This window comes from Scophthalmus maximus, chromosome 12 (genome assembly GCF_022379125.1).
Source record: "Scophthalmus maximus strain ysfricsl-2021 chromosome 12, ASM2237912v1, whole genome shotgun sequence".
In the NCBI taxonomy this organism is placed as follows: domain Eukaryota; kingdom Metazoa; phylum Chordata; class Actinopteri; order Pleuronectiformes; family Scophthalmidae; genus Scophthalmus; species Scophthalmus maximus.
In genome coordinates, this window is record NC_061526.1 from 1,403,329 (window position 1) to 1,426,217 (window position 22,889).

The 22,889-nt window shown below is 42.9% G+C and overlaps 3 protein-coding genes across 17 annotated transcripts in view; 2 read left to right on the forward strand and 1 right to left on the reverse strand.

Moving 5' to 3' along the window:
- The first annotated feature begins 53 nt into the window (after positions 1-53).
- Positions 54-6,338, forward strand: larp7 (La ribonucleoprotein 7, transcriptional regulator). 2 transcript variants are annotated; one of them, XM_035649792.2, is made up of 13 exons: positions 54-201; positions 620-835; positions 1,487-1,587; positions 1,704-1,787; positions 2,025-2,189; positions 2,304-2,406; positions 2,583-2,891; positions 3,078-3,219; positions 3,341-3,483; positions 4,563-4,675; positions 4,798-4,957; positions 5,238-5,329; positions 5,891-6,338. In XM_035649792.2, the coding sequence occupies exons 2-13, from the start codon at positions 634-636 to the stop codon at positions 5,966-5,968; spliced, it is 1,692 nt and encodes a 563-aa protein (XP_035505685.2). In that variant the 5' UTR covers positions 54-201; positions 620-633; the 3' UTR covers positions 5,969-6,338. The 2 variants fall into 2 exon arrangements, with proteins under 2 accessions (XP_035505685.2, XP_035505692.2); XM_035649799.2 differs by having other exon boundaries at positions 4,566-4,675.
- Positions 4,958-9,433, reverse strand: LOC118319433 (stabilizer of axonemal microtubules 2). Of its 3 annotated transcripts, none has more exons than XM_035649821.2 (4): positions 8,961-9,433; positions 8,027-8,188; positions 7,785-7,951; positions 4,958-7,676 (listed from the first exon to the last, which is right to left on the reverse strand). In XM_035649821.2, exons 1-4 carry the CDS (start codon positions 8,963-8,965, stop codon positions 7,024-7,026), a joined length of 987 nt encoding a protein of 328 aa, XP_035505714.2. In that variant the 5' UTR covers positions 8,966-9,433; the 3' UTR covers positions 4,958-7,023. The 3 variants fall into 3 exon arrangements, with proteins under 3 accessions (XP_035505714.2, XP_047192022.1, XP_047192023.1); XM_047336066.1 differs by having other exon boundaries at positions 8,027-8,218; XM_047336067.1 differs by having other exon boundaries at positions 8,027-9,433.
- A 3,663-nt stretch (positions 9,434-13,096) lies between these two features.
- The window catches only part of LOC118289217 (collagen alpha-1(XXV) chain), a 138,987-nt gene continuing 129,194 nt past the window's right edge, over positions 13,097-22,889 (forward strand). For 6 of the 12 annotated variants that reach the window (XM_035616052.2, XM_035616066.2, XM_035616035.2 and 3 more), the window contains exons 1-2: positions 13,099-13,756; positions 13,928-13,997. In XM_035616052.2, the coding sequence (XP_035471945.2) occupies positions 13,514-13,756; positions 13,928-13,997 (313 nt within the window). In that variant the 5' untranslated portion in view covers positions 13,099-13,513. Of the gene's footprint in view, positions 13,757-13,927; positions 13,998-22,889 lie in introns of all 12 variants that reach the window. The other 6 variants (XM_035616044.2, XM_035616027.2, XM_035616057.2 and 3 more) reach the window with 3 other exon arrangements.

A 22,889-nucleotide genomic window follows, 5' to 3' on the forward strand; every position in this document is an offset into this window, starting at 1 on the left:
CTGTGTATAGTTTGCATTTTATTTTGGAATCATTGGGCGGAAGTTAATTGTACTACTTGGCTGTTCGCTGTAAACCAGAGCCTTGCTGTGACGAATATATTGTGCGACGCCTGACTGAACGTAGCCGGCTGGCTGCTGTTTTATGTTGTTTTTTTGTGCATACTTAGCATTGAACTGGACTGTTTTCTCGTTTTGTATTGGGTGAGTTCTGTAAATTATAACGTCGTTTGGTTTTTAGGCTAATTGTGACGGATTTTAGAGTGCAGTGGGCATGGCTGTAGCTTCTTCTTTTTTTTAAATGTCACAACCCGCGAATTGACTCCGATAGCAGTTTACTAAAGGTAGTGATGGCTAACTGACAAGCTGGTGAGTTAAGCAGGCAGGTGCCCCAAATCTGAAGTTTTAACAACATGTTAAAGACACAATCAAGCTGTGTGTTCATCGTTGAAGGCGTAATATTTTTAGATGGTTGACGGATGTTTCCTAATGCTAATAACACTTGTTTCATCTGGATTTAATAACAGTAAAACCTCTGGCTCTCTCACATAGGGTCACAAGTTTTTACAAGTGTGTGTGTGCGTGCGTGCGTGCGTGTGTGTTTTTCTGGCCTGTGTTACAGTCCCGCCCTTTACGATGATCGACTCAGAGATGGGAACAGATGGCGCTGGTCCCGCAGAGCCCAGCAGCAAGAGCAAGGAGATGGAAAAGAAGAAGCGCTCCCGAGTCAAACAGCTGCTGGGGGATGTGAAGAAGCAGGTGGAGTTCTGGTTTGGAGACGTCAGCCTGCACAAGGACCGCTTTCTGAAAAAACTCATCGATGAGTCAGAAGATGGATGTAAGGGGCATGTTAATAGCTCAGAAACGCCGCTTTCTTCTCGTCTGTCTTTGGGGTTTGAATTAACTCAGGACAAGCTTATCCCTGTCCTGGCATTCCAGATGGGCATTATAAGAATCATTGTTTGCTGAAACCATTAATTTCTTCATGCTGTCGCTGAAGTGATCCCTACTTAACTGCACTGCAAACGATGGGGTCAATATCCACGGCATTTGTTCGGTGTAGAAATGCATTCTCCAGGCGAAGCTACTACGAGGCTTCACCAGTCTTATTTATGCCAAACAAATAAGTATCTTCCCTAAGATACTCTTCCATCATTGACGTACATACTTAACATCTTCTTTCTGAGCTCCTGCGGAGGGATACATCCTGGCAGCCTCGCATACATTCTTTTTTTTTTTAGTAGACCTGTCAAGAAGTAGCGGGATGAAAATACCCATTTGACTTGGCAAACTCCTTGTTTGCTGAGGCCTCGTATTAGCTTCAGGTTTTTGTAAGTGATGTTATGTCCACTTCAGGGATCACTTCACAGCCAGTGATGACAGGGGGAATGATTTCAGTGACCAATAACAATCTCTACAGGTATGGTATGTGAGTAGTGTATTACAACAGAGTTCATCAGACTTTGACAAAACATTTCATGTGTCCCAGATGTTGACTTGTCTGTGCTGGCAAGCTTCAATCGCATGAAAAAGCTGACTACAGACACCAAGCTGATTGCGAGGGCGCTGAAAAATTCATCTGTAGTTGAGGTACTGAATTTTTTTTCTTCCAACTTCCTCAATATCAAAGAAACACCTGAACTTTCAAAAGTTCAACTTAATTAACAATTCCACAAAGACATGTTCCTTTTTTTTGTGTGTTTCAGGTTAACTTGGAAGGGGATAAAGTGCGACGTCAGCTTCCAATTGGAGAAGTGCCAAATGATACAGAAGGCCGCACAGTCTATGTGGTATAGCGTTTTCTGTTCTTGTCTTTATATGAAGTGCTAACTTTTCAATGGAATGTTTAGAATTGTTTTTATCTGATTGCACCATTTGAATTTACTTTGCATCTATAAATGTGGCCATTAATCTCTTTTCTGTGCAGAAACTGATACTCTTGCTGGTTGTTTTGACGAATGCTACACTGACACTCCTGCCAGAATTACAAAATGATACAATTGTTTCTTTCTTTCTTTTTTTTCAAGGAACTTCTGCCCAAGGACGTGACCCACAGCTGGATAGAAAGAGTGTTCACAAAATGTGGGAATGTGGTATATGTTAGCATCCCCAGATACAAGTCCTCCGGTGACTCCAAGGGTTTTGCGTTTGTCGAGTTTGAGAATGAGGAACAAGCGCAGAAAGCCATAGAGGTGAAAGTGCATTATGATTATTTCACTGCTGCCTGAACTTTGTTATAATAAGTCAGTAGAGTGCTTGTTCTTGGCAGGAAGGGAACTCATGGGAAATTTTGATCTCTGAAACAGATGCTGAACAACCCCCCTGAAGATGCTCCCAGGAAACCAGGGATTTTCCCAAAGACAAGAAGTAGGAAGACTATTCCTCTGCCAGCCGACAATCCACCATCAGGTACAATCAAGTACAATAAAAAAAAAAGTGTTGTGTTTCTTTTACATCACTGCTTCACACTGCCAGCAAGAAAATAAAAAAATCATGAGAAATATGATGCTGGCATAATATCAAGAAAGAGTATGAGTGACATTTGTTGTATTCATCCCCAACTTCTTGACCTTCATGTACCGTAGGTGAAGAAGAGGAGAAGAAAAAGAGAAAGAAGAAGAAAAAGAAAGAAGGTGCCACACTGCCAATGCCTGCCGAAGAAGCCAAAGAGTGGGCGATGGAAGCAGAGCCATCAGAGCAAAAGAGGAAGCACTCTGCAGCGGGGGATGTTGAACCGGAGGCAACCAGCGCCCACAAGACCCCAGGGAAATTGTCAGAGAAAAAAAGACGCCGGTCACAGACAGTGGAGGGATCAGACTGTGAAGTTCCATCTAAGATGAGAAAAAACAGTCAAAGCGAAGGTGGAGAAAAGGAGAGAGACGTAGCAAAGACTGGTAAGTGATTGTACCAGCTGTTGGCCTGTAGTAAAAATAAAATATTAAGAGAGAATGATAGGTTTCCTTTTACCCCAGCCTGTCCACTTGTATTGTTGCTCATGTTTCAATAAGCATGATATGGTGTTTTTGTAGAAATGAAACTGCAGGTTTGTCATTTTGTTCACTCTGTTGTTCCTTGGTAAGACGCACCCACCAAAAGCGACACAGAGGAAGGGAAAGAAAACGGAGATGATTCAACTCTTAAATCGAAGAGGAAGAGAAAAAAGAAGCACAAGGAAAAACTGAAAATCGGCGAGGAAGTCATCCCACTCCGAGTTCTGTCAAAGTAAAACCTTACATCCCCTCCTTTTGTCTTACTTTGTCATGATTTGAGTGGAAATCCCCTAAGAACTAAAATAGCATGAACACATATACATACTATTTCTTCCTCTTTTGTCTACGTCAAGGAAAGAGTGGCTTAAACTGAAGGAGGAGTACTTGACCCTGCAGAAGCGCAGCATGGCGTCCCTGAAGAAGTGCATGAGTAAGATCGGTCACAAGGAGTACAAGAGTCGGATGGAGACAGAGATTGAACCTCAAGATGGAAACAGTGAGTTTTGTCTCCACTATTCCCCGTCATTTGAGTTCAGATGGACAAATTGTTAGAACTCGGGGGGGAAAACACAACTGACACTTTTTTAAAGTAAAACGTCACCCCTCTACCCTGGAAACTCCAAAAAATGCATTCAGAAGGCAGTGCTGGGAGACATTTTAAACATATAGCCCCACTTTTCCCGTTATCATAGACTTATTTGATAACATTTTTAATGTTACATATTACACAGATTAAAAAAAATATATATGTATATATATTTGCAATGGGTGCTCTTTTGGTCACTGCAGTAGGCTATGACATCACGTGTGCCTGAAGATGCACTAAATCACAGAGGAAGCAATTACATTCTTACTGAATTCATCTGTCAAATTTTTAATCTATAGAATGATCATTTTGTAGTAACTACTCAAATCACTATACTCAATCCATTTCATCCACTAACTCAATTCTTTGACTCTTTTTTTACGAGGAGGGAGTGGTTGTTGACATGAGCTGCCTCCGGTGAAAAGTCACCTGGCCTCCATACCAGCCAAAATAGCAAGATTCAATTGCAATAGCTGGGTTTCAACCAGTAGAGGGGAGTCACTGTGCATATATCACAAATGTCAAGATTTGGTCCTGGCTCATTCAACCCCACATACTCCTACATGTTGGTTTTCATCTGGAAAAACAAGTGGCTTAGGGGTTGAGTTTTCTCTTTAAGCCTCTTGTTGCAAAATAAATAGAAAGATATGTAATACAAAGTGTTAATGTAGAAAAACAAAAATGAAGTTTCTAAATACAATGAAGGTCTTTGTCCTGGACTTTTAGCAAAAATCATTTAGAAAACTTTTTTTTTGTATTTTTATATTTTTTACACAATCTGTACATTTGCAGTTACATCAGTGAAGATGGCATGTGTAGAGTTGTGCTTATATTGACGACATCATGATATTGCTCCAAAACTGCTGCCAAAATTGGAGAGAAACCCATGATGAAATGTAACACTGATTCAGCTTGTAATGATATACATGTGTCGTTTGATGCAAAAATGTTGGTTTGTGTTGTTTTCCTTTTTCCTCTCTTCAACCTAGTAGAAAAGAGTAGCGCAAGTGAAAAAGCAGTGACGCAGGGACCTCAGTTCACCAGTGGGGTCATCTTGAAAATCACCGACAGCAAGCCGCTACCAGGGAGAAAGTTCCTCAAAGTACAGTAGAACATCCATGCACTCATCAGCTTTACTTTCAGTTAGTGAAAAGTTGTTTAAAAAAAGAATGATGTGCCCTTAATGGAGTTGAGCTTTGGTCTTCTTCATTTGTGTCTGTGTAGGATGCCTTGTGCAAAATCTCACCGGTGGCATACATTGACATCTTGGAGGGAGACGCTGAGGGTCACATCCGCTTTCACACCCCAGAGGAAGCCAAAGTGGTCAGTGACGCCAGAGCAGATTTGCAGAAAGAGCACAGCTGGAAACTCGAAATTCTGTCAGGTACGAATTTTCATCATCACACGAGGTGCAATCGTATTTTGCGTGTATGCTCGTGTATCGCCCACATGAGTCCGGTCTAAACGAGGAGAGGGTATGGATGACACACTGGTTTTCATTATTGATGATGGTGAAAATAATTTATTGGGACGGCTCGTATCAAGTTTTGTGCTTTTACATAGTTGAATGTCACTTTTCTTTTTGATGTACTTTCAGTCAGGGAGTAAGAAAGCAACTTTTTTTTTTTTTTTACATTTGAGTTTCTTTTTAATTCCTTTGAAAGGTGACCACGAACAAAGGTACTGGCAGAAGATCCTGGTGGACCGCCAGGTCAAATTGAATCGTCCGAGAGAAAAGAAGCGGGGTACAGAGAAGGTGAGATCGCCCTGGCCTGCGTTCATTTTTAAAATGAAAGAATACATAAACAGTTCATCAACATTATTGTGTACAACAATATATTTATCATATACAAATGATTAGTTATTCCATTTTGAGTAATAAAAAAAGGGTCTGTTTACAGAAAGTTGTATAATGCAATAGCAGACAGAATAGAATAGTATTGCTATTATCGTTTTTTTTTAAATAATAACAATAATAATCAACTTTATTTATATAGCACTTTTCTTAGCAATGTTACAACATACTTGAACACAACAAATAACACCAAGCAGGAAGATACAATAAGAATAAAACAACAGATTATGAGAAAAATGTGAATACATCATAATGCATATTCACTCATAAGTGAGTGCAGTTGCATATTTTGTAAGCAGCTTATTTTGAATAGTAACAACATTTTGGATATGGTCTAATACCTAGGATAGTTTTGGCATCTGAACACAAACACACACACATACCTTCACTACAGTTAAAGTTGCGCCGTCTCTTGTTTATGTGCCGTTACATGTAATCTCTCATTTCCCTGTCACACTCCAGCTCATATCCAAAGCAGAAAAAATCATCATCGCCCGGGCAAAGGAGGCTAATAAGCACATCCGTTTTCAAGAAGACTGACAGCTGCTGAAACTTTTTTTTTTTTTACTGTAGATTTTACATGATGTGATTCAAAGGGGATAGTTGTTTTTTATGTGTATTCCGTTTCATAGAGAACTTGAACCACAGTCAATTAGTCAAAACGTCCCCTTATTCTCCGTTTGCACTGGAGCTCCCAGGATTATGTGGAATGCTGCTATGCATATTGGCATTTGGGCTAAAAACATTTTTTTTTTAAAAGTCAAAATCATTTTTTAAAGAGAAAAAAAATCTGTATATGATGTAAATATAACTGATTTGACAGTTCTTCCAGTCCAGAGTAATTCATTAAGAATTACATTTGCCTTTTTTTTTTTTTTTTTTAATAAAAGGTTACTATTTGATAATTACAGTTTTTCTTGTTATGTATTTGCAGTCCAGTTGTGCTTTTGTGTGGAAGGAAAAATGCTTTTTAATTCAGAATAAATGGGCCGCAATAAGTACTATTATATGAGGGTTTCCGTTCGGACGGAACATTAACCCGGGTTTAAATTTTGGCTTAAAATAAATAAGGTTTTGCACCCCCTGATGAGTTATTGACAAGCAGCTGTTAAAATTACAAATAGTTAATTTGCACACCTTTCATTAGCTGGAAGATCTTTGTTGTAATAGAAAAATGCCTTTGATTCTTTAGATTACATAACACTCAAAATGAGATGTGCTGAAGAGCAGTGGTATAAAAATAGCTGCCATTACATAATCTCCGTTTTATTTATGGCATTTTATTGGTGTAAAAGTAGAAGCCACGTAAGGAAATATGTGGCAGCACCACACCCTGTCGGTGGCTCGGTCTTTAGGAAGTCTTAGCTTCTGCTGGAAACCATGCAGCTGATTATTTGGTCTTCACACCACAAGGCCAAGTTACTCATGTGTCCTAAGAGTCGGACCAGGCACATCCTGGAATCTGATTTAAATGCATTTAAAGCTCCATTCTCTGCAGGACATTGGGGATTCTCTGTTCTGTAAGAGCTGGAAAGATGGCAGACCCATTCAATTGTGGATGGAGGTGCGATGGTTTAGGGTTTGTCTCAGCAGACTTAGGTGCGCAGACTGACGCGGTGTTTGTTTTTTTGACGATGGGGAAGCGTCACCAGTGCATCCCAGGCTCTGTAGTCCTCCTTCATGGTGGTAGTGGCAAGAAAGGGCTTCATGCTTTTCTCACTGGTTCGCACAGATGGCAGGATCGGCATGGTGCGTTGACACTTGTGTGGCGTGTAGGCTGCATGCATCGTGGAGAGAAAGGCATCGTGAGCTGCTGGTGGCCCGGTCGCTTGGCCTTTACCTCGGCATTGGTCCTTGGTTTCGAGAGACCAGCTCTTGAATTGCTGAAATAAGTCGTTGACTCCTTCTAGAAGTTCTTGGTTTGTTTGCCAAGCCAACTTTGGCCTAAAGGACGCTGCGGGTTCTAACAGCGGACCCTTGTTGGTTTGGTCCACCGGCCTCACCCTGCGTGTCCTGGGCTGCACCAAATGGGTGACGTAGTCCGATCTGTTGCTGGTGATACTTTCAAATGGTCGCGGTTCCTGCTCCACTCGGGCAGGTCTGGAGTTTGTATCAAGTTGAGCAGAATTTTTCTGCACGCGTCCTCCTTTGGAAGAGCTATTTATGACAACTAATCCTTGGTTGACTCTCAAGCTGTCGTTCAGCCTGTATGGCTGCCGCCGGTCTGCTATCCAAGCTCGGAAATCATCTGAAAATGAAAAGACGGTGAAAATGGATTTAAATCCCTGTGTCGCCAACACTTCTGTTATTTCATATTTCTGCAATGGGCGACTCAACTGATCTTCGAGTCTCTTACTTTTGTACACCGATGTGTAGTCCTCCACCCCGGAGGGCGGCTGGTTCACTGAAACGCAAGCAGGGTTTCCTGGTGCGCTGCCGGGTCTCTGGTGTTCTTTGGGTGGCAAAGGTGACTGTGGGGGCTTTGGTGGGTCTTGTACCCATTTGCGGGTGACATGGAACGACCTGAAACTCACATTTCATGGTGAAAACACCATACTCCACAGTGTATGAACATGTATTTCAGGACAAAGAACATACCTCATAGTGGTCATATTGCTTCTCCCCTTCAGTGGATGGTAGGGGTCTTTCTGTATGGAGGTTGAGATGACAGTCTTGAAGCAGCGAGGAGGGAGGAACCTCTCCTGGTACTCTGTGGTCATGGAGGCCCGTGTCTGGGCTCTCTGAGGGCCGGGGTGCTTCCTGGACATCAACGCACGTGCACGTGATATACTATATATGTTAGTGTAGCGTTTCAGCAACAGGGCAATTCAGAGTGCTTCACATAGGACACACGTAATCTCACCAAATGCAACAGGAGGTCCTTTCTCCCTGTGGCCACCCAGTTACTCCCCTTTTGTGCTGAAGAATTTTTACAACTTCCACAAAAAGAAGCTGCTAACTTTCTTTTAAATTGACAAAACCACCCACTTCTCACGCACACCGCCGTCAGCACTCTGCCGTTAAACTACTCTTCATTTACCGTTGAGCCACATTGAACATAACAGTTCATTTACAGTTAAATAACTCAATCTTTTTTGCATGCTTTCATTTCTGACCACTTACTATAGTTTCTACCTTGCACAGTTGCAATTATATTTTCTCCTCACACGGCATTCATTTTTTTTTACTGTGTTGTCTTTACTCTGGTTAAAAATATTGAGTTAGTACAGGTTATATATAAATAAGCCAAGCTTAAAATGACAGCTTCAATAATTCATGTGCCCTTTCTATTTATCCACAACTAGACAACTGAATATATGTAAAATGTATAGATACAACATTTGTTGTATTTAGGCCCATGTGACATTTTTAGCAACACACACAAACCACAAACACGTCCTGTAACCTCAACTCAAAAAATAGTTATAAATAATATAAAAATTCGATCGCACTAAAAAAAAAAATACAACAAATGTGTTTTCTTCTTTTCCCAAAATGCCATCAAGAAAACATTCGGAAGAGATCAGCTCACCTCATCGATGTGGCTCGTTGACAACCGTCACGCCGTGTGTCCCGCTGCCCCGCAGCTCGGGGGGACGTCCCAGGACGGGCAGCCCGCTCCCTGACTCCTCGTCGCAGGCTTCGCCATAGAATATGAATTATTGACCGGAGGGGGACAGTGAACAGAAGTTGCGCGCATGCAGCAGCCTCGGAGATTCTAAAAATAAAACGCCGAGTGCATTATTCTCCGATGTGGGGCCCGTTGCCATGGCGACGACCTCGTGATGTTGCGCGCCAAGAGGTTTTTCCGAACCCCTCTCACTAATGTTAATACACAGGGAGGAGCGGCCACTTTAGAACAGAGGACTGTAAATGATTGTACCATCGTGGGGCATTAGGCTCTTCAGCCTGCTCGAGATTATGTTTTAATGTGCCGAATACGCAAAGTGCAGTTGGGTCACGCATTTTGCCGCGTGACTTGGTCGCAGGACTCCATCTGTCACTTTGTGGTCATGTCCAGAAAAATAAAATAAAAGAGAGAGATGCAGCATTCGAGGGTGAGTAAAGGGAACTGTCCCTTGTGGCCTTACCAGGAACTTCGCAACCGGATGCGGATTTTTGTTGTGTTCAGATGTTGGATTGTGGATTATTGAATCCACAAAGTCAAGAAATCAAGGGCATAGCTGTGTTGAGAGAGAGATGAGTATAACTGTAGTGCACTGTACTGAATAGCTGGCACCTTAATATTATTATTATTATTATTATTATTATTTTATAATGTATGTAAATCTACTTTGGCAATAACATGTTAGGTTCATGCCAATAAAGCTATAATTGAATAGAAAATTTAACTGAATAGAGGGAGAGAGAGAGAGAGAATTAAGTCCTTATTAGATTGCAACACTTTTGCCCTTGTGTCTTTTCTGTGGCACCAACATTTACACAAATAATTGGACCTGTGATGGTCAGTATTAGAGAAATCTAAATGTAATCTGGTGTGAGATTAGAATATAAGTATTTTGTTTGTTCCTTTCTTTCCTCACAACCAAGGCTGTAAATTACTTAGGTGGCATTTTATTTGCATGAGAAGCCAGAGCAGGATTTAAAAAAAAACAACAACAATAAAAAACAATACATTCAAGGTCCTGCAGCTGTGAGGTCTTTGGCCTGTAGACTTTGCCTTTAAAAACAATGTTAAATATGATTTTCACAAGTGATGATACCACCGGTCTAGTTACTGACATTTCAGTGTTTGATATTCAACTCTTTAATTAATCTAATCCCTTGTCATTGGGTTTTATCAAGTTTGAATGTTTGCAGTATAGACAAGTCTCTGAAGCTGTGTTTAATCATACCAACAAGCCTCCACTGAGTTTCAGTTGGAGGGGGAAATTCTGACTTACAGCTGATCATTCAATCAGCAACAAAGCACAGCAGGCCCATTGGGGTTTATCGTCTGTGAAAATCACAATTGCATTCTCGGAGGGGTCTTCCAGCATGAGGGGACCATGGAGCAGTAGAGGTCCAGTATGCTAACCCAAACTGGTCTAACCTTGAGGAGTTCCTCTGCCAAAACACCTGTCAAAACTGAACTGGCTCATTTGAGCCACACTCATTTCACTAGTGTGGCTCATTAGACCTCTGCTGCTGAAGATGGGAATTACATGAGGTCACATCCACTAATCAGAAGAATAATAGGGGAATTTGTCCCAAGCTTGTTGCTCCAACAGGTGCAGAAGAGTCAACGGCAGCACAAGGGAAATGCTCATCAAGTCTTTTACCTGAAGAGGCCTTGATCAGGTAAAAAATAATCAAAAGTGTGCATTTACCATGGACGTGCAGGCCTTTCAAATATTCTGCATCGGTTTGGTCCTTTTATTACACCTATATATATATAGATATATTGATACAACAAGACTTAGGAGCAAGGAATTAACAAGGAACAAAATTCATTTCACAATGGTGGGGATGACATTAAAAAAGTGCAAGAGATTTAACACAAAAGAAGACAACGAAGCAAAGGTACAGGATATTAAAAGAGCAAGTATCATGTGGATGTATTTTTTTTTTTATAAGCCTTTTTGTCCATTTTCTCCATACATTCCAGTGACATTTCAAGTTATGTTTAAACCCGCCAAAGGAAAGAGGTGCTGCCGATCCACTCACAAGCACGAATATGATCTTTTCCCACAATAATCACAACATTGACAGTGTCAGAAATGTTTACATCCAAGTAAAAATCTACCCATGTAAGCAAAAACATGGCATGTAAGCAAAAAAAAGAAGAAGAAAGGCATGCTATCCAATTTTACGACAATAGTGTATATCAGACCAAAACAGAGAGGCATGTGCACTATTCGTGTTCAATTGTTTCCGTCTCTCTCTGCAGAGCACGCACTTCTTCAAATTTGGATAATCACCAACAGAATAAATTGCTGATACAATTCTAAAATAGGTTTCTTTTACTTTGGGAGAAAAACATTGTCAAATAAAAAAGAGCACGAGTTGGAGTCCTCAAAATTATTTTTGTTTAAACACTAAACGTACTGTTGTGTTGTCACCCCTTTTATCCAACACACGAATACACCAACTATTAGAGAAGGCAAGGAAAATTGCAAACCTATTTAGTTTCAGATGCGGTAAAGGAATGGGAATTGCTTTGTCTTTGCATGGATATTTTCCATTCGGCAACATGATTTAACCTGAAAATCCATTTCTGGTTGTAGTGGTAGTAGTAGTAGTTCGACTTGTATTGCATGCCGGAGAGATTAAATTATCTATTTTTCTAATCGAGACCAAGAGCTAATTTATAAATGAGACTATTGTAGAATATATAAATGCCTGATGGATGTCCTTTTGATGACGGATGTCCTTTAGACAACATCCATTCATTCAGAGTGATTTGGAGCAAAGATATATTCACATTAAAATGCAAAAAGGCTGGAAAGAGGAACCTCTGAATAAGTAGTCAGGAGTTTGGAGGTTTATGGACATTTTAAGTCCTTTCCCATTAAGAATTTCTGACCGCATACGAAAAACAGACTTATTTATTCAGTGTCATTCAAAACAGTCAGGACAGATTTAGGCCTCTCCAAACGAGTGAACCATGCGGAGAGACGGTTATTGCTGCAGATTGAGTATAATTTCAAAGTATATCTCAAATTTAGGATAAATTAAGAGGAAAACAATTGTAGTCTATTGGTGCTGGTGTAGGCCAGACGGTGGTGCCAAAGCCCACTAAATACATTAGAGCGTCACTGTGCCATTCAAACAAACTGCTCTGTCGTGAATGTGGACAAGAGCCAATACAACGTGAAAAAATTGTTGGAATCATTTTTTTTAAACCCCAATATGCAGTAGTTTTCACCGAACCCCTGCACGAATGTCAGAGAAACGACTATTTCTAACACATGACTGTTAAACACACGTTCCAGCTTTAGTACATTTTTAGTTAATTTAGTAAATTCTTTGTGGTTAATGCGCATTTTCCACTTAAAAGTCATAACAGCAATAGTAACGGAATCCACAAAATCGATAAAAAACATCGTCTCATCAGGATTCAAGATATAAAACAGTCCAGAAGGGAGACAGACTGTGGAGTCGCTCGTCTCTTCTGAGTGCTGCTGGGCTTCTCGTGGCATCTCTTGTCTCCACACGAGGTCTATTGAACACAGTCAGTCAATAATGTGTGTTCTTTTCTCTGATTTGGACAATTTTGGAGGGTGCCTTTGTCCATCCAAACCCAAACATTAAAGCTTTTCGTGCGCTTTTACGCAGCGCCACCACGGGCAAAAACGACGCGTTAACGTTGCCATACAACGGTTGCAGGAGATGTTGTTATTAAATATTAAAAAAATTGAATCCATGAAGGATTTATTATCTTAAGCGTGTTTGTTGTTTGACGGTGCCCTTTGCACTGAGCCATACATGTACAACATTGGAATGAAGGCTAATTGCATCTTTACGCAGCGTTCTGTTGTTTCATAACTGGAGATCTGACAGGATCCTTGAAGTGCACTTCGAGGATCAAATGATGGAAAATTGTACTCCGGTACAAGAGCGCAGCAGGAGTGGGTCAATAAATGATGTCAATCCGCCCAGACAGATTGGAGGCGTGTTGATGTCGTAATGAGGGGGAGCACGCCTGCACCTGGGAAAGGCTCCGAGAGGCAACGCTGTCTCCACTACATGTGCGCTGCCTCGCATTCCCCCCCAGACTCTCTTGGCGCTTTCTTGCGCACAGGAGCATCTTCGCTCAGCACTACACAGCCGCGCAAGCAAGGTTCCGTGCAACAAGTTCACCGGAGACCTAGCGCGCCGTCACACAGGTTCACTTGCGTTGGCTGGAGCGGAGACTCGACTCGTCTATCCGTCGCTGTGTGCCACAAGGTCCCTGTACGTGGGGCGCCGCGTCGCAGGCAGGCAGGCGCACACGCACACTCACACTCACACACACACGCACGCACAGAAGAACTGTGTGCCACTAGATCCGCGACTCCGCGCCAGATGCAGTTCGCTCCCCGCGGCGCGTGTAGTTAAACGGAGTTCGCGCAGGCAAGAGGAGCATCAAAGTGTGTGGCAAAAATGGAGAAAGTGGCGCAGCAGAAGCGTTGGCGCACGACGGCGCTGCACATTGTCTCGTCTTTGTGTTCCGCGGCGTCCGTCGCCTTTTGCGTCCTCCTGAGCATTAACGCGGCGGACGTTCGGCACCGGGTCGTGGCTTTGGAGAGTGGGAACGGCGCGCAGACCCTAATCCGTGCCCCCGGCCACTCCATGGATGATTTTAATTCGCTGATTCAACAACGAGTTGACGAGCTTCTCTCGCAGGTAAGTCTCGCCCGTGTGCACTTGCTCCCCACGAGTTAACTGCTTTCAGCTCCTCAATTGCCCGTGCATAGCCACGCACGACTTTTCCCCCAAAATAATTTTAATTTCACGGAAAACACTTTAGTGCACATTAATGAAAATTGCATTATTTTATTTTTTTTTGAATTGCAGCGCTCCTATGAAAATTTTGTGAAGATTCGGACTGCCAGACAAACGTCACCTGAGTGCAACTGCCCTCCAGGTAAAGAAAAACTACTTTACCCCAAATGCATTCTGGCCATGCGATTGTGAGAGATGCACAGGATTTGAAGCCTGTTTGACTCGGACTTGAGTTGATGTGAGAATTAATGTGAGCTTTCTGGTCCTTGGTTTCTTTCAATTGAGACCGATGACACGCGACTGTTTGCCCGGATAGTGTTGATAGTTTTTTTTTTTTTTGGGTGGGGGGGGGGTCTGCTGTGAAGGATGCAGACAGCTGGATGGTCATTACGCATAACAGAGAGAAAGCTATTCAACAGTGGTCTATACATAGAGGTGCTGAGAGATTTGACTTGAGTGTGATGTTGCCTGTCCACTCGGGCAGAAAAAACAAAAAGGCACGTGAAATTCACATTTCCCTCCAGTAGATGGAAACATTTATTCCTCCAGTGGTGGGTCAGCACTCTGATCCTTTTTTTGGGGGGGTGTTGTCAAGGTCGGATTAGTGAGTACATCAGTGTTGGAGATATTGTTCTAGGATGTTAGAGGGGATGCTGCAGAATTTGAAGTGCACGATCATATTTTTCCCTGACTATAAAATGTTGCCACGGTAGTCACCCTTGTGCTTCGTTTTCAGATGCCATTGGGTTAAAAGAAAACCACTCAAGTGTGTGATTGACAGCTCCAGTTTGAATGTAGTGGAAAAGAAGGATATTTTGTGATGGAATGAATACCACAGGTGTTTTTCTGCATGGATGAGAAATGGACCGAGATTGTTTTCCTCTTGTTCAAGAGCCGCTGAATAAAGTGTTTTAGCCTTTAGAATGATTTTCTTCATACAGGTCAGAGGAATAGTATAGTGTCATTGTTGAAGGAAAACCAGGTTGTAGGTTTTTTTTGAAAAACTGATTGATTATTGAGGGGGGGTTTTTTCAGTTAGCCGAGAAATTCTTCCTCTACGAGCTCTAAAAAATAAGGAAACCCGTTGATGGATTATATGAAAATGTTATCATTACAAAACTTTAAACTGGACTGGTTTTCTCAGATCATAAAGTGTACAATTTGGAGACGTGTGTTTTTTTTAACTGGACGTCAATAATAAATCATAGCAGTAAAACTTTATTTCTAGGGTCAGGGTTACCTAAACAAGGTTACAAAATACACAGGAATAAAATCACAAAAAATACCAGATGAAACAAAAATAAGAGATGACATAAAAGAAAATAATAAAACAAACAATGAATCAGTTGAAACCAGTTACTAATCAGACATTTACAGACTTTCCAACAGAAATATATTTGAAGCAATGATTTAATAACGGATAAAATGCTGGTGAAGTCTAATCTCCCCAGTAGGGCTGAACGATTTGGGGAAAATATCGAATCGTGATTTTTTTAACAGATATTGCGATTCGATTTGCGATTGACACTAAAGTCTCCGCTGTATCATTTTCCGACTGTTGCGTTTTATCATATCGCGATGTAATCCCAAATGCGATTAATCGTTCAGCCCTACTCCCCAGGCAAGGAATTCCAGCACCTCGGGGGTCCTGATGGCAAAAGCCCGGTCACCCTTAGTTACCAGACTTGGGAACTACTAGCAAGAGTTGGTTAGACGTTCTTAGGTTTCGGCTTTGGACGTAGGGAATTAGTAGCTCGGTAACGTATCTGGGGGCCTGATCACGCTGAGCTTTCATAGTTGACATGGGACTTCACGCCTACTCCAAGAATCTGCTCTAACTTTTTATAATTTTATAGGTATTCATGTGAAAATTTGTCAGGAACTCAAATATTGTCGATAAGGTTTGTCAAACAGGATCCTCAGCTCCCCTTTTGAAAAAGCAAAGTCCTTGAAATCAGAAGAAAGTTTATAGTCCCGTGCCTCAGCGCTTAACGTGTCATTGATCTGTCTCCGAGTGCGAACCTTATGCTTGTTTTTCTACTGTCGTGCTGCCAGGTGGTTCCCTACATGCCACATGCCGTGTTTTCCCAACTTTCAAAAGTTTGATGGTGAGCTTTCTGCCAGAACAGCTTCAGTTGGGAACGTGATCCAGTGAGGTGCGAGCATATTGCTCCATCGAGGGGGCCCCTCGATGGAGATGCCACGGCTGCGACACAGAGCAGTTGTGGTCGCATCTTTGAGATGGACAATCCAGGCGCCGGCGAGCTGCAGCGCGGAAGTGTTCTTGAGCAAGACGCGGTGAGTCCCAACAGGGAAAACGAAAGAGAGAAATCCCCCCCTTGCGGATACATACGGCAAAACAATCGAATGATTGTGGTCAGACGTAAAATTTAAAATAAGAAGTAGCACCAGGGAAAGTGATAATCGCGAATGAATGGGACAAATTCTCGAGTTTTCACAAGTGGTTTGTCGTTGGCCAATGACTCATCTGCTGAGTGCAAATGCCTGAATTAATGAGCCACAAGTACTCGAAGTATTAACCATAATGAGGCTCACAATCATGCTGCTCTCTGTTCTTAATCCCTATCATGTGTCTGCTGCTTCTATTTATTTATTTTTTTCTTTTTAAATCTCACCACATTTCTGAAAAGGGTAGAAAATAAAACAATGAAAACATTTCACATGAAATGAGGCACGTCAACGTGTAAAAAAAACAAAAAAACAACAACCCTGAGGCGGCACCCAGCTCGATCTTGGAAACTGCCAATTTACCAGTTTGCACCATACTTTGTTAATGCTCTGTCGTGGGCTTTTTTTTCAGGCCAAATATCTTTTCTACTCTAAGAATGCTGAATGGGTTCACTCCATATTTATCCCCTATTCTATCTAGGAAGACAGCCTGTGGCTCAGATGTGGCTTCCCCCCCCTCTCCTCTCTTTCTTTTGAGGGGAGGACCATAATGTGCTTTTCACCGGCTTCACTTTATTGCTGTCAAAGAAGATGGAGCGGTTGCATAGACAGAGCAATGGTCCATAGCTTGGGGATATTTTATACGTTGCCTCTGAATCGGAGGGAGTCTTTCTTTTTGTGTGTGTGCCATCTTTATCAGAGAAAGTCAGTCGTCAGCTCTTGTACTTTTGAGTTAATGAAAGGGACATCTGGCATTGCTGTCATTTCGGACTCCCTTATTAGCTTCTGAGTGACTGAAAGCATCTGTGCACTTAGAGTGGCAACTTAGGTTCTCAACATGAAATTGTTTTCAGCCACGCAAGTGATGCAGGGATGGCGATGTCGACAGTCCGTCACTTTGGTCCAGGCGGAATTATTGGATGCACTGTCTTGAAATTTAGAAACCTGAGCCCGTAAATTTTCCTCTCGCACCGTCAGCAAGTCTGCACTTTGCGCTCTGAGTTAAATGCCTCAACAACTATTGGTTTGAATAGCAGAAACGTGTCATACAGCCATCCCGTGGTTCCCAGACAATGTGATCCCGTTGTGTGAGTCTTGTGGTCTGGGGTGAAATATCTGTGGATAGCCGTGACACTTGGTTAAACAATTCATCGTGCCCCACAGGGCTGAGCTGTGATAACTTGTGTGATCCGCTCCCTTTTTTTTATCCAGAGCCGTCATCTGGTCAAAATGTTCCCAGTATTTTATGTTTATGACCAAATGCATACAAAGACGTTCCCAACAGCCTCAGCTGTACTTTGTGTTTATTTTGATGTTGCTGTGAGCATGTTAGCCTCTACCTCGCAGTCTCACAGAGAGAGCTGTAGTGTGTGTGTGTGTGTGTGTGTGTGTGTGTGTGTGTGTGTGTGTGTGTGTGTGTGTGTGTGTGTGTGTGTGTGTGTGTGTGTGTGTGTGTGTGTGTGTGTGTGTGTGTGTGTGTGTGTGTGTGTGTGTGTGTGTGTGTGTGTGTGTGTGTTTTCAGTTGAAATTAATAGGGACCCACACCACGATTTTCATGTGAAACCCTAGCCGGTTCTCCTGGACTGCACATTGGGATTGAGAAACAGTTTTCACACCATGCAGTTGGTGTAAATTGTCTCGGGTTTAGGGGAAAAGAAAACCTGTCAAACCGACTCAGTGTGAAAATGTCTGTAGTCACACCCACTCGCTGGTGCCACTCAGTGAAGCCAGTCTCCCTGTTCCAGTATTTGCTGGCTGCTTGGTTTTTTTTTTGTTTCTCGTTTCCTTTACCTCCTCCTCCCCCGGGATCTGACTTCCATGCAGGGCATGTTGTTTAATGGGACAATAATGGGAAAATAATAAAATGTGCATTCAGCAAGCCCGGGCGTTTTGTGTTTTCCCTGTCTACTCACCCATACCCCTCATACCCCCCACCCCCCGCTTTCTCCCACTCTGCAGCATTTCTTGAAAGTTAACGCTTCAAAAGGCCTGGCAAGCTGAACACCGGCTGAAGTGCCCTGGAGAAAAAACGGCAACATGCAACTTGTAACTTGCTGGACTTGCAATGTTTTTCCCTCGCCAAACACCCAGTGCCGGTTGTAAAGGGGAAGGGGAAGCAGTGGGGTCATATCAGCTGGATAGTACAGTGTGAATCGGATTTCAAAATAAAATCAGAAGCCAAAGCAGTAATATCTGTTTTCGTTCCAGATTTCGAGGCAAACCACGCACACACGCACACACCCCCCCCCCCCCCCCCCCCCCATTTTCCGCCCCACAGTGTGTGTAATCCCAGTGGCCTGATACAGTTACAGTTGTGCCAATCCCCTCAAATATCAACTCGGTGGGCAACTGGTAATTAATCACTTACAGCTTTTTAAATCAAGCCCTCTGTGTGGTTTGGTAGCTGGGAGGTGCCTTAATGGTTGTGTAATTACGGAGTGCTAGGTAAAGCTAAACAGGCTTCCAGGTAGCCGCTGCGCCCAGCTGCATCTGTTTAGAGGAGGCAGGTTGGCCTGTCTTTGTGAGCGAGTGAGGCCGGAGGCCAGCGGTGGAGCCCAGGAAGCCTCGCTGGTGAATGGGCAATCATGATTTTTATTTGCTGCTTAATTTGCTTAAAGCGGCATGTACGTGCAGGCAATTGGCATAAAGTCCTCGGCAACTGTGAATAACTTCTCGCAGTAACTGTTTCATGCGTTTAAAAAAAAAAAAGCTTTACTCGTTCCGCTCAGATTTTACGTCCGTCCCAGTAAATTAACGTGACGTGGTTTGTCGTGATGAATAGTCAGAAGTGAGGCTTTTGCTCTAATTTTCAATTCTCAAACGAGGTTTATTATGAGGGGCTGGATGCTGGAAACGGCACAGCTGGTCTCTTTGTACCTTTTGACTTAGCATTTTTTTCCTTTTTTAATCGGCGATGATGGGGTCGTGCCAGCTGAAAGCACTGCTAATGAGTGTAGGCTTTGAAAGGGTTGCGCGCTTTTCTCCCTTCTGTACATTATCCCGAGGGAACACTCAGAATGGAGGCGGAGATGACATGATTTTTACATGAGCAATGTCACAACAGCGCGCTGCAGGAGAGTGAGGCTTCCTCAGGCTGAGAGAGCGGGGAGCAAAGGAACGGAGCAGAATTGAAATGTTCGCGCCTAATGGTCTGTCTCGTGTGTCCTTGACCATCTCCTGACGGTGATCCTCAATCGTTACTCGGAGCGGAATAAAGTCGGAAGCATGGAGATCCTGTCTTGGCTGCGCCTTTAGTTACTAGAGGGGTTTCCATCACCGCAACACAACTGTGCACCCCACATTTGACTAAAAGAATTGTCTCCAGTTTGTTCAAAAAGTATGCTGTTTGAAAAAAAGCAGTAAGGACAGGGATATTCAAAACTGTTAAATGTGGTTAGAAATTCTTTGTCTTTTTTAATTTTCATCTTCAGCTTCAAGGAGCTCTTATCGGATGTCACCAATGTTCTCTGGCGACAGCTGACTGTTGAATGTGCTGCATTCAAACTTTTCTTGGTCCTCTTTGCATCCGCTCAAGCATGATGCTTGAGGGCAAGGTCTGAGGCGGTAATATTTGCGGTGTGTTCAGTCTGTTGTTTGCTTATGTGGATGCTCTCCTTCAACCTTCATGGAAATGGATTTGTTGCTTAAATATTGAGCAAAAGAATTAAGGGGCATCACATTAGCAGGGGTGGCGACGATCTGGGCGTCTGTACGTTCAAGGGGTATTGCAACACCATCCCTTCCTCCATTGCCATGCAACCTCCTGTCGAGGATGGAAAGCCCCGCTGTCCCTCCCCCTCGATGCTCCTTCTCCGTGGCCTCCGCGGTTTGACTCCTCTGCCTCTCTGTCAGAGCTGGGTGGTAAAATCCTCCACAAAAGACTGCTCACAAATGATCTCATCGGCATGGTGCCCTCTGACACCCGATTGAACTTTCCAGTCATCCTCCTCCTGAAGTCCACTGAAGTCTCCTTTGTGACGGCTTCAGTTCACCTCCCCTCATGCGCCCACATGCTCGTCCCTGAGTAGTTTAATAGACTAGGAGGAACCTCCGATGTGGCCTTTCTGGAACAGCTGGTCCACTGTTCGATATGGTGATTTTTTTTTGTTGTTGTTGGAACTGTCAAGGTCGCTGTGATGTTTGAGCAGTGTTCTGTGTCCTTAAAATCCAAGGATCTAATCTCATTTTTTGTTACCAGCTTGTCTCGTTTAAGCTTTCCTGGCGAAACATTTGATATATAGTCAATGTTTCCTCTTTCTGAATCATAATTGCATGCGTCCATACTCTCTAAAAAGCAATTTGGTGCCCAGTGTCTCCATGCGACAATTCTTATTTGATGTGTTTTGATCAAAATTGAGGGAATGATTTTCCAATGTCTGTCATCGGTTCAAATCACCAGTAATGAATGGCGATGCCAGTGTTCGCCCGTGTGATGGAAATTGTGGACTTCCAGAAAAGAACTCGGAACCCCGAGGCACTCCCGACACACTCTCCCACCCTCCCCGCCGCCTGTGGCTTTATGCCCCTGGCCTCTCAGCCCTAGCAGGCAGAGAGGATGGGGGGCGAGGGGCACAGATGCTGCTGGTCTGTACTCCATCAGCCTAATATGAACAGGCACTACAAATAAAACAGTCTGGTGTGCAAAAAAAAAAAAAAAAGCACTGGGACGTGCCACAGCAGGAAGCTATAATTTCATCAACGTGTGCCTGACATGCGAACTATGGTCAATATGGTCTTGCCACCCTTCATGGGTTGTCCGTAAAAAGATACTTTACAAAAAACCCAAAACTTGCATGATTGGCATTAGCTGAGTTTATTTTCTTGGTGCATATGCATCATTTGCTCTAAGGCCACAAAGCAGCATTAGCTTTGAGTGTTTGTTATTATCTTCAGCTCTTGGGTCCAAAAACAACGCACCTTGACACCCAAATCATTTTTTTTTATTTTGGTCCTAAACCTGTACAGAATTACTGGTCTGGCGTGTTTTTTTTTTAAAGAATTCCAGACCATATTGTAAAACACAAGTTTTATACGGATATCGCCAATGTACTGAAAGTGACTTGGACCTCGGCACCAGCTCTTGCTTCTCTGGAAATAGGAATTGGCTGGAGATAATGTTCATCCTCTAATCACTGATGAGGTCTACACTTATGCGACTCTGTAGATTGGCATTTGTGTTTGTGCTATACCTTCGCCGCAGCAAAAATTAAAATAATAATACCTTTGCCCTTTTTTTTTTTTTACAGTCCCTTTATAACGACAAGTCCGTCATCTAAATTGATCCTCTTTAATCAGAACAACTGTTCTTTCACTGTCTTATGCTTAATTTCTAGTGTTTTTGAAGCAAGATTTCAGTCTAAAAACCTCCCGCTGCAATGACTGTGGTTCCCGCAGAACATTTTGTTTGCAAAACATTTACAAAACCTAACATTTTTTGGAGGGCCCCATTTTCAATTTTCAAACCATCTAGTTTTGAGAGAAAAAAAATCGCATGCAAGCCGTCCAAAGACAGCAGGGATTCAGGCGATTGCTCAAAGTGGAAAAAGTGATGGAGGCAAGCAGAGTTTGCCCAGCAGCTGGCCAGATGATGTATGCTCCCAGACTCCCCGAGGGCGCCACCAAGAGGTTAGACTCAAAGAAAACCAAACGGTCTAAACAGTTGGATCAGACTGTTTCCTGTCCTCTGAGCCACACATCACTAGACGTCCAGTATTTTTTAATTTTTTTTTCTTTTTCAGTTAAGGAGCTGCTCTTTTATTTTTTTCTCCACTTCTCTTCCATGTCCAGTGTAAGATGCAAGAAAGGACTTGTTTGAGATCTTGTCAGATTGTTCAGTGCCTGTCCCCCCCACTCACCAGGGGACTTGCACTTTGCTCGCTGGCCCTTTTTTCTCGAAGCTGTGCTAAATGTGACATGAAATACTGAGAAGGTAACCAACACAACGAGCAAAACATTTGATCCCGTGTGCACTCACAAACATGCTGTTGCACCCTCGCGGACACGCATCACAAAATATGCCCGCTCGCAAGATAAACCCACTCGCATACACGTGCAGAGACGCTGCAAAAACATACAGCCAATTCAGGAAACCCTGTGCTCCCTCACTGTAGCTTTTGTAACTTGGCCTACCAGTGGTACGCGTTTTTGAAGTTGCTGTGGTTTGTTTAATCTTACTTTTCTAAATTAAAAAAAAAAAATGGATTGAAGCCCATTCATTCTCAATTTCCTCAACAGGCTGTGATGATAAAAATGGTGCGGGGCTCGGTTTTCTAATTAAGGCACTTGTACCACTATTTTTTCCCAATATTTATGAATTTGTTTTCCCCCCGTAGCAGGCAATTAATCTTGAACGCGCAATGAGCAAATTGGGCTCAAACAAACAATACAGGAACCCCGGGAAGTGGCAACTTGCCAAATTTAACAAACAGCGGGTCCAAAAGCCTGACGGGCGTCAGACTGGCCTCCACTGTACCTGCGCATGTACATGCAACCTCTGTGTCGGTAATGATGAAGTGATATGGCGGAGGGTCGCCTCATTGGTCTGGACGTAGCACAGACAGTGTTGCTTTCAGGGGCCCCTCCCCTTGTATCTGATGAAGAAGAGGGTAGAAACAGCTGTGTAAGC

Excerpts from the sequence above, each read along its gene's own strand:
- larp7 (XM_035649792.2), top strand. The coding sequence starts at position 634 with ATGATCGACTCAGAGATGGGAACAGATGGCGCTGGTCCCGCAGAGCCC. Across the intron at positions 1,788-2,024 it reads AAGGCCGCACAGTCTATGTG|GAACTTCTGCCCAAGGACGT; the intron begins GTATAGCGTTTT and ends TTTTTTTTCAAG. Across the intron at positions 3,484-4,562 it reads TGAACCTCAAGATGGAAACA|TAGAAAAGAGTAGCGCAAGT; the intron begins GTGAGTTTTGTC and ends TCTTCAACCTAG.
- LOC118319433 (XM_047336066.1), bottom strand. Across the intron at positions 7,952-8,026 it reads AGCAATATGACCACTATGAG|GTCGTTCCATGTCACCCGCA; the intron begins GTATGTTCTTTG and ends TGTGAGTTTCAG. Across the intron at positions 7,677-7,784 it reads CTACACATCGGTGTACAAAA|ATGATTTCCGAGCTTGGATA; the intron begins GTAAGAGACTCG and ends TTTCATTTTCAG.